Source organism: Chaetura pelagica, unplaced genomic scaffold (assembly GCF_000747805.2).
Source record: "Chaetura pelagica isolate M959 unplaced genomic scaffold, ChaPel_1.0 scaffold117, whole genome shotgun sequence".
Lineage (NCBI taxonomy): Eukaryota > Metazoa > Chordata > Aves > Apodiformes > Apodidae > Chaetura > Chaetura pelagica.
Genome location: NW_009954185.1, coordinates 1,859,590 through 1,869,689, shown reverse-complemented (window position 1 = coordinate 1,869,689; position 10,100 = coordinate 1,859,590). Strand labels below are relative to the sequence as shown.

At 40.5% G+C, this 10,100-nt stretch overlaps 1 protein-coding gene across 3 annotated transcripts in view; it reads left to right on the top strand.

The window, feature by feature from the left end:
- Positions 1–10,100, top strand: part of LMO3 (LIM domain only 3 (rhombotin-like 2)) — a 55,931-nt gene that overhangs the window by 1,580 nt on the left and 44,251 nt on the right. For all 3 annotated transcript variants that reach the window (XM_010002941.1, XM_010002942.1, XM_010002940.1), the window contains one exon: positions 6,368–6,581. In XM_010002941.1, coding sequence (XP_010001243.1) covers positions 6,376–6,581 — 206 coding nt within the window. In that variant the 5' untranslated portion in view covers positions 6,368–6,375. The remainder of the gene's footprint in view (positions 1–6,367; positions 6,582–10,100) is intronic.

The window sequence follows — 10,100 nt, the reverse complement described above, 5'->3', positions numbered from 1 at the left end:
GGGGGAGGCAGCGAGAGGGTTTCTCTTGCCTCTGCCATCCTGGATGCCTTGCCGTAGAGAGTGTGTGCGTGTGCGCTGGAGAGACCCCCGAATGCCGCTTCCTAGGACAGCTTTGGGGGGACCGCTGTTGAAAGCAATTAACCGCGCTGGGTGCAACACGTATCGCTACGTGCTCTCCTGGCATCTCTCGCTTCCCTCTTCTCCCCATCGCCCCATCCCCGGGATGCCTGAAAAGCAATTAGCACAAAAGGCTGGAGCGTCCAACTCCAAAAAGAGATTCTTTGTTGCAGACTGTATGTTTCTTTCTCTTTTTTTTTTTTTATTTTATTTATTTTGCATGTGAGCTGCATCAAAATTGAACTCAGTCTTGCAAATCTCTTGTTGGCCTTTGCCAAGCACTAGCACTTTGCTGCCATGGTAACTGTAATTAAACTGATAAGAGTGGAAAAATGTCAGTATCTCTGAGCCTTGCAGCTGCATTGGAGAAAAAGGGAATCAAATTGGTTCCCAGCACCACTGCTCTAAAAAAGGAGGGAGGGAGGTGGGGGGGACACGACAGGGGTAGGAACATAGCTGAGCAGCTCCCGTCCCTGAGATCTGGGTACATCTATTTGCTCTGTTGTCCCTTAGGGGGCTACAGCCTGCAGGGATGCTCTGGGCCAGTGAACAGAGAGAAACAAGCTTTTAGGCCCAATCTAGCTTTCAAAAAGAGAAAGGGAAAGAAGAAGACAAATCTTTTGTTTGGTGTCTCTTGGCAATCGACTAGCCATGTTGGCCAAATTCTTTTAATCTGTATCACTGCTCCCAGCTGTGGGACTGCAGTCCCATTTTTAGTTTTTACCTAACCTCTTTTTTTTTTTTTTTTTTTTCCCCCCCCCGCATCCAAACTAACCTCCTCTATTTAAAACAAACAAAAAACAACAAACAAGAAAACCAAACCCCCAAAAAACCCCGTAAAAATAGTAAAGAAAAGAATTAAATTCCTCCATCGAAGAGACGGCAGGAGGTGAAGTTTAGTTACAGACCAAGGAAAATTAACTCAAAAGTGTATACATTTTGAGAAGAGAGTATATTCAGAGTACTAAAATCCTTACTTTAAAAAGAAAACAACAAAAAAACCAACAAAAAAACCCTGAGTGTTACCGAGTTGCGGTTACTTTGTTGTGTTAACTACAGAAGCTGAGACTGTGCGGATGAATGGCACAGAACAAGAGAGCATAATGGAGGCAATCAACCGTTAGGCTGGTTCACAATGCAATCCAGGCAATTAAAAGCTCACCAGAGTTTAAATGAAATGGTTCTACTTATTTCTGTGCACCACACTGCACAGGCTATTATTTATGTCTCTTTTTTTTAATTATGATTTCCCTTAAACTGCCAAATAACTCAGAATAGCAGGGTCTCGGAGGCAATAAGAATTTTCCACGGAACAATTTACATGCCAATCTAAAACTAGTTACGACTCCTGATGTGCTACATGCGAGTTCTCAACTGTTTCTTACTATGTGAAACCCCAACTTTTTATTTTATTTTATTTTTTTTTTCTTTTTCTGTGAGCTTGTTGTCCTGAATCATTTGAGCTCTGAATGCTTTTAGGATGAAGCTACCAAGTGGGGAAAGTATTCTTTTTATCTTCTACTACATCTCTAGCTCACTTGTTGACTGCATATTGTCTCTGCTCTCTTTTAAAGATCAGTGCACTGATACTTAAGTTGCTCCAGTAAGATTTCTTGGTTTGGGGTTTGGTTTTTTTTATAAGTAGAGGCAAGTTTTCTCTTTCTTGCTGTACATCCTACTGTCCTTTGTAGAACATGTGAGCGTCTCCGCAAAGGCAAGGAAAGGGGGGAGATCTTTAAAAGTTTTTAAGTGATCCAGTGCTTAATAAGATCCAACTCTTCCTCCCTGAAAATGCCTTTCAAAGACTGTCTGTACCACAGACCAGAAGCTGAGCTCTCTGTGTCTTGTGCTGCGCTCAGCACCATCGGGGACCGATCCTGCTTACAGATGCAGTTATATCACTAATAAAATACACTTCATTGTGTCAAATCTAATTCCCTTTGTTTTTTGAGAAGGGGGATGATTGAAGTGAAATGGATTTTTATTTCTTTGCCTTCTTTTAAGACTCAATTTTAGCTTTTTCCAGGTATCTTTTCTCTTTATCCTGAAATCTTAGTTACAAATCAGTTGACAGTGTTTCATTACACAATAATAGCAATGACCAGGGCTGGAAGTCAGTTGCATTGCACTTATTTGGGGAGACTGAGGGAAATCCAGAAATCTGCAAATCGGGTTAAGTTCTCCCTTGAAAATTCCTAAAGGAGGTGGATGGTGATGAAGAAGTTTTATTCCTGACACAGCTCTGCAGTTTATGTGCAGTATCTTGGGGACAGAGGGTGGAGGGAGGGAATGGGAGGAAGGTTGGAGGAAGTCCTTGAAAGCATATTGGGGTGAAATAAAAAGAGTTGGTTTGACAGAGACAGACTAGGCACTGATATTTCTCACTTTTGAGAGCAGATTTGCCCTGTGATGCAGAGCATGGGTAGGACTCTGCAGAACTAAAAGCAAAGCTGGTTTGGATTTATTTTTTTATTTTTATTTTTATTTTTTACAGCTGGGGTGTAGCACTTAGGGAGTTGTACAGTTTTTTGGAAGTTCTCTATAAGCACTGCTTTCCTGGTGAGGGAAGAGGAGGGCAGCCAGGCAGTATTGTGGTGTGCTACTACCTGATATTTTGGTAGTGAGCACTTTGGATGATTTTGTGGGTGCTGTCAGCCTCTGAAAGGGTCCTTCTGATGACCTAAGAAATAAATGGGTAATTAAACCACAGCCTGTGGAAAACTGGCTGACAGTAAGCTGCAGGTATTACTGCCAAATTAAGAGAGAGCTAAAAATACATGAGCATGCATCTGAAAAGTGTAGCTGCAATGGAGATCTTATGGGAACACTAAAGGGAAAAGAGATGGTGTCTGAGATGATCTGCATTAAGGTGGTTCATACAATACAGAAAAAAAAATAAATAATAAATTATTCTGTTTCCAAAGTTAAGCAATTTAATCCTGGGTACACTAATAAAAAGGTATGTGCAAAGAATGTTGAGATACATAAAACACTTCTTGGAACACTGTTTTGTGCTTTGTTTTGTTTAGAACAGTTCTACACTTAAAAAAAAAAAAAGCCCCTTTTTTTTTTTTTTTACAGTAAAACAGTAGTTTGGTGATTTTATTAAGCTTTCGCTAAAATTAAAGCAGCTTCATTGCAAGGAAAGTGCAAAAAGATCAGTTCTATCAGGAGAAAAACATTTCTTCCCTCCAAAAGCTGCTGCAGATTGAATCCCTAATCTGAAGATGCTGCCAGTAGGATGTCAGCACCACCTTGTCTCTCAGCCGAAGGAAAGCAGACATGCAGGGTTGCTAACACTGCCTCTGTGGGGTGTCTGCCCCTTTTCACCCATCTCTAAAAGGATCATTTGGGTTCAACAACATGAATGACAGTGCTCTGTCTACTTTCCTCATGTAGGAAATGTCTCAAAAACTGTGCAGGGTTATGTCCAAGACTATGCAAGCTGCGTTTTATTTGTAATACAATAACCTTGTGTTTACAGCACAGGCCCTTGGAATTATCAGGCTTGATTATTGCAATTTGCTCAGACATTTGCTTGTTTAGCCTAGTTTCTGTAGCACCTTGTCCCCTTCAGATGGCACAGGACACTAGATCAGCCTGGATCAGAGACTGTCAGCCTTCGCTCGCTTAACCCGCTTTCTTATCAGGTGACAAAATATTTACATTAAGATTTTTTTTTTTTCTTTAAAGCCTTGAACTGTGTTAGCTCCTAGTTTATCCTGCTTTCCCTTGAGCTAAAGATTAAAGTCCTAGAACAGCCCTTCATGTTTCTGAACTTTTTTACTCGGTTCCAAGAAGTTGATGCAAATTGTGGCAAATTTTCAGCACGTCTTCCCTCTGCAGTTTAGTATATGTTCTTCACTAAAAAGCTCTGGCATTTTCACTGCTTTTAGTCATTTATTTGTGGCAATGCTGTTTTGGTGTTTCATGTATGTACCTTGGGTTCAGGGGAGTAAGCTGGCAACTGAAAATGCTGCAAAGGCTCAGCTTTTGTCTCAGAATGCTTGCTCAAGACAAGATGTGCGTGTTCATTCCAAGATCTGCCACAGACTTGCTGCTCCCTGTGCAGGTGGCTGGATCTCATCCTTTTCCTTGTGAATGAGAAACCGATCTTACGGGTCTGTAAGTTGGGTAGGAGCTATGACAGTAGCACTGATTGGGGAGCAATGGGAAGGCAGCAACAGCTTTTTTTTTTTTCCTATTTATTGGTAGAAAAATACAGACCTTGCACTTTGGTGATGAGCTTCAGATGTTATGCAGCAGTACTGCAGCAGTACTTTGGGGTGCCCACTAGAACTGTGTGTATAAGACAGAGCAGCTAATTTAACAGATAAATATATCGCTCCAAATTGCGTGTAATGCAAAGCAGGGAGCAAGGCTGTGGTGCTCGTATGTCACAATAAGAATTACTATTTTTACTTCAGTGATCAGCTTTGCAGGTGAAACTTGGGAATTCAGCTTGGTAACCCTGGAAAGTCACTTAACTGTTTCTACAGTCCCTGCAGTCCACATAAATTCAGTGTGTTCCACATACACATATGCAAGGGATGCCTGAGGCACCTCAGCCAGCACAGCATTTAGCCTCTTACCCTTGTAGCACCAATATTCGTAAAGGCACACTGTGCCATTGCTTCAAAGATTGCACTCATTTTTGTGTTTTCCTTGGGAGAACTTTAACAAGAAACAAAAAACCAAAGCAAACAAAAACCCCAACCCCAACTTTCATGTTCCAGCCCTTTGACTGTTATAGTATGTAAGAGCACCAACCAGCATCCACTGATAGACGCTGGGACTCTGAAACTTCCTTAGCAGTAGATGCAGCATTCTTGATAAGGAGCTCCTGAATTTGCTCTTCTTTGCTACGAGACTCTATTTGAACTTTCCCACTCTGCATAATAACAGGGTGCCATACTCTGAATTTGGGGGTAGGATTTACTTGATTACAACAGTGTTAATTTCTCAGTCTTGACAAGTTCTGATTGTAATATTCAGATGCATGCTAATGAGTAGCATTTTTCAAAGCTACCTCTCTGATTGGCTTGAAAGCAATGAGAACACCTAATAAATGAACTGTGTGTCCGCTGTGTCTTTTTCTCTGGTGCCTGTTTGGTGTCCAACAGGGCTATAATTTTGCTTATTCGAAGAAATTACCTTCAGAGAATTGGTCTGAGTGTAATGGGATGGCAGTTCGTGCGATCAACCAAGAGAGACCAGTCTGTGAGCACTTTGGGGCAGTGACCTTCTGTCCCCATTTACTGTAAAACTGAGGGTAATCGATTTTTGCATGGATCTCTGGAAGCTGGCTGCAGTGCTCTGTGTAGCATTGCTTAACTGTGTTCTACTTTTACTGGTTCTCTCCCTTAAACAGTGATTCAGGTGTTTAAATTGTTATTTAAATGCTCTCTGATCTCACATCAAAACATATATGTACTTCACGGTCACTACAGTATTCCTTGTCCTGAACTATCTGTTGGCTAAAATTGGGATTGGTAAGTGGGGCGGAATTTTTAGGTTTTTATGTGTTTTGAGGTGTTGCTTTTTTCTTTTCCCTTGACAAGCTAGCAACTCTCTGACCTCGTGCAAATTATTTTAAATCAGATTTTTCAGAAGGTCCTTACCCTAAGTTGTAACTGGAGATGTTGGTATTCAGGTCTCTGGAAATCTGATTCCTTCATTCATGTGTCTAACAAGAACTGAAAACTTACAAAACAAAACACCCGCCTTCCAGCAACAAAATTCCTACCTCAAATCTCCCTGAAATTCAGTACCTGTGCCTCCAACAACTTCATTCTTCTATTCTTTAGAATCTGGATTGCTTTTTTATTTTATACAATAGTGCAAATAGGTCCAAATATGTAGATTTAGCAATGTTTGCTGTCAAAGAAATGTTGTTTATTTAAAATTTTTGTTACTAAATATTGGATACTTTGGATGAAAGTGCATGACTTTTCATTGCAATGTTTCAAAAATTTTATTTCAATTTTCTAATCCTGTTTCTTTTTAGCAAAGTGACCAGGTAAAAGAAGTGTTAAAGAGAAGCTGTGGAACTTAGAGCAGTGGAAGCTTCTGCTCTCAAATTTAGGTTAACATTGTTTTCCGCTTGCGACAGATTCCCTAGGTTATTTCATCCTATCTATGCAATTGCCTTGGGTGTAGGAGGAAGCAGCAAGGTGAAGGAAGAGAAGGGTGAGACTCATACTCAGGAAAATATCTATTTTCAGTCTTCTCTTCTCTTGTTGTATTTCAGGTATACAAATGCTCTCAGTCCAGCCAGACACCAAGCCGAAAGGTTGTGCTGGCTGCAACCGTAAGATTAAAGACCGGTATCTTCTAAAGGCCCTGGACAAATACTGGCATGAAGACTGCCTGAAGTGTGCCTGCTGTGACTGTCGCCTGGGGGAGGTGGGCTCTACCTTGTACACCAAAGCCAACCTTATCCTTTGTCGCAGAGACTATCTGAGGTAGGCCACGTCCTTCTTACATTCACTGACAAACTTGCTAAATCTATTCAGGCCTTCCCATGTAGCCGCCATTGCATAAGCGGTTCTCAAGGGCCGCAAGGCCACATGTACATGGAGGATAGGAGAAGAAATACAGCAGTATGGAGATAAAATTAAAATCTGAATCAAAAAGCACACATAACCAGGTCATGCAGATGGTTGCCAATTTTTTTATGCTAATACTGGGGTCCTGTGCTCAGAGGAGTAGATCCCCTACGTTTCCCACAGCACCGGCTGCCACAGAGCAGGTGGTCTTATTGCAACACAGTGGTGGCTGGACATAGTGACCTGAAACTATGCGTGAGGTTTTTACCAGCTCTAGAGCTGAGTTTGAACTCTGTGAGGAGTGCTTCACTTGTCTTCATTTACCCACTTTTGTTCTTTTTTTTAACCAGTTTAATTTCTGGCACTGAAGGCTTTTTATGAATGTTGCCATTTAGCAGTTAGAAGCTGGACCGAGATAAGGACCCTGTGATAAGGAACCATGTAGCTAGTATGCTCAAATCCACCCTGGTCCTGCTTCAACTCTGACCTGGGTGGGATGCTGGGTAATGTGTTGACACTTTTCAGGTAGCAAGTCATTATCTGATTTTCTGTTTTCTTTTTTGTTTGTGAACCTATGTTCTCAGAAGTATTTGCAGTGTAACTTGAATCAAAGTACTGATGCTAGTTTACCGAGGCTAGCTTATCTGCAGATTGGGTGTGAATAAATAGGGTTACGTTTCACTATGGTCTCAATAGTAAAGAGAGAGAAAAAATTCCTCTCGGGTGATCCAGAGCCCAATTTCCTATAGGAGCACCTTTCCTCAGTTCCCTGTAGAGGGGGCCTAATGAGACTGGTTGCTCCAGGCTAAAGTGAATTTCTGGGATTATTTCCCCTGCCCCTGTAGTGAAGCCTTTTCCTTTTAAAGGGACATTAAAGTCAGTAATACATTGGGGAAAAATTAAAATTTTCTTTGAATAAATTAACTTACAGGTTCAGTTTAGCACAGGTGCCAAAAAGGATGTTCCCGCACACTGACACGTTCCCAAGTCGTACAGCATGGGTAGGCTGAAGCAGGAATCAAGGCTAAAGCATTACTAATAACTTTTGGTACTCTGGTTCTCCATATTACAACTTGTTTTTTCTAGAGTGGAGCAAAAACCTTCATAAACATGTTGTGCATTTGTTGAGCTAGGGCTGCAAGGTAGATCAGGGTTCTTCAGGTGTGGACTTGAACTACTTGGTGGTAGAAGTGCTTTGCTACCCATTAAAACTCTGAACTGAACACAAAATAAAGTGCTGAGAATTAAGCATAGAGTCTGCATCTTAAAGCCACTGTGTTAAAGCTGCTGAAGAAGTAGGTAACAAAACCTCACTTTTAAAAACTGGCAGGGAGCTGTTTGAATAGAAGGGAATTATTGTATATGAACCTAGGTCACTTGTGATCTTAGAGCATATGTCTATAGAGAGGGAATGGAACAGCTTCTAGGGGAGAGGTAACACTTATCCTAATTCTTAAACCCCCTTTTGAGAATCTTGCTACAACAAGTGCCTGCAGGAGTAAGAAAACTCTGCTATGGCTCTTTGATCTGAGTTCCAAATTTACCAGAGACTGTGAACTTGCTGAATCTCCCAAGCACTCCAATGTTTTAAAATCAAATGCTTAAAAGCAAACCCAAAGTTTATCTAGTAGTAGAAATATGAATAAGGCATTTCCCCAGCACAAATGCAGACACACACCATTGCTCTCTGGTCTTTGAAGGTCTAACAGAAGTAAATATTTTGCTAACAGGTTGTTAAAGTTCATACAAAGTGACTTAGAAAAAGGAGGCTGCCTGTGTCATGATCACATACAAAACTGATGTTTCAGTTATTTGCTTATATACAATATTTTGCACCAGTGAAACCAGCATACATGAGAAATCCTATAATCAGTTTTAAAATGCTTTTGATTTTTGTCTCTCGGTTTATCAGGTCTTAATGAGGCTATCTTGTCATGAGCCCTTTTTTAGTGATTCTTGTGAGTGCACAGATTTAAACTGGGTATTTACACTAAACTTCAAACTGATGTACTTAAGGTAATTGCATATAGTAATTTGCTTCATTGCATCTTATCTGCTTAGTTTTGCAGTTAACCTGTAAAAGTGATCTGTTTAATGCTAATGTAGAACTAGGTAAATGTTCTCTAGCTTCGTACTCAAATAAGCTTTCATATTTAGCAACCCACTTGACATGAATTTAAAGAACAAATTACTTACTACTAATGATCAGATTAGGGTTTGATTACAGTTTCAAACTATCCTCTTTTTTTTTTTTTTTTCTTTTTTTCTTTTTTAACCATAAAGGGAGTCTTTGCTACATAAAGAACTGTTGTAGCTTCCTATTAATTTATGTGCTGCCCTCTAGAGGATATGTGGCTTGCACGATCCTATAAAGAGCAAAATTGCTTATTAACTTGTCTCTCTCTGTTCATTATGTCTTTCAATAAGACAGCAGTTCTACAGATGCTATAAGCAATAATGTAGACAGTTTGGGTGCTTTAACTTTCATGGTTAAATTCTCAAACTGTGTGATTGTGTCTGTGGCTATTCACAAAGATACTTTCAGTATCTCTCATTCAGAGATGCCTGCCAAAAAATTGAATACTTCCTCAGCCCTGATGCATGCTCTTGGCCTGCATTTTAGCCCTGAGGTACCAATTTTGGTGAGCTTTTCATAAATACTCTGTGTCTTCAGAGCTTCAAAACTTGCTTTGCTTAAACTCTCTCCTTTGGTAAAATTAGTTAATTTTATTATTGTATTGAAAGCTTTTTACCTGGATTGAGAGGATAAAGAAATCTTTACTGAAGTAATGAGCTTGGAAGATGCTTTGGGTGTGAGAGGCTTTACCCTGCAATCTAATTCCTGTAAGCCACTCCAGTAGTTTCAGAGGTGGCGGACGACATGGAGGGTACTAGGATGGCCACAGCAGGGATGAACACTGGTTTGTTAACGAGGATGAGAACTGACTTGAGTAAAGAAAGGACTCAATGTTAGAAATAACACACTCAGTGAAAATGATATGCAGAGTATAATTCCCCTGCAGGCTTCTGTCTCCTGCTTATACACTCTCGGGTTAGAAAGTGAAGACTTAATTTAAGGAACTTAGGCTTATGCCAATATTTCAAGTCCATTTACAGTAAGTGAAATATGCAAGCTTTTTCCCCTCCGTTTTCTTTTTCCCTCCAGAGCCGTACAGTGACATCTTAATGTATCAGCCTCCTCTGTCCTCTCTTCTGACTGGCAGCATGTCCATTTACAAGTGCAATATTCCCTTTGAAATCTGTCATTACTGCCATTAATGACCAGTCGTTATGTTAACAGCCCTTGGGCTGTTAACATGTCAAACTGGTTGTTAACTGGAATGTTATTACTTATTTAAACCACAGGTATGAGTGGTGCGAAATGCGCTTTGGTTGTACATTCTGGGCTGCTTCTGCTCAAAACAATAGGGAAAG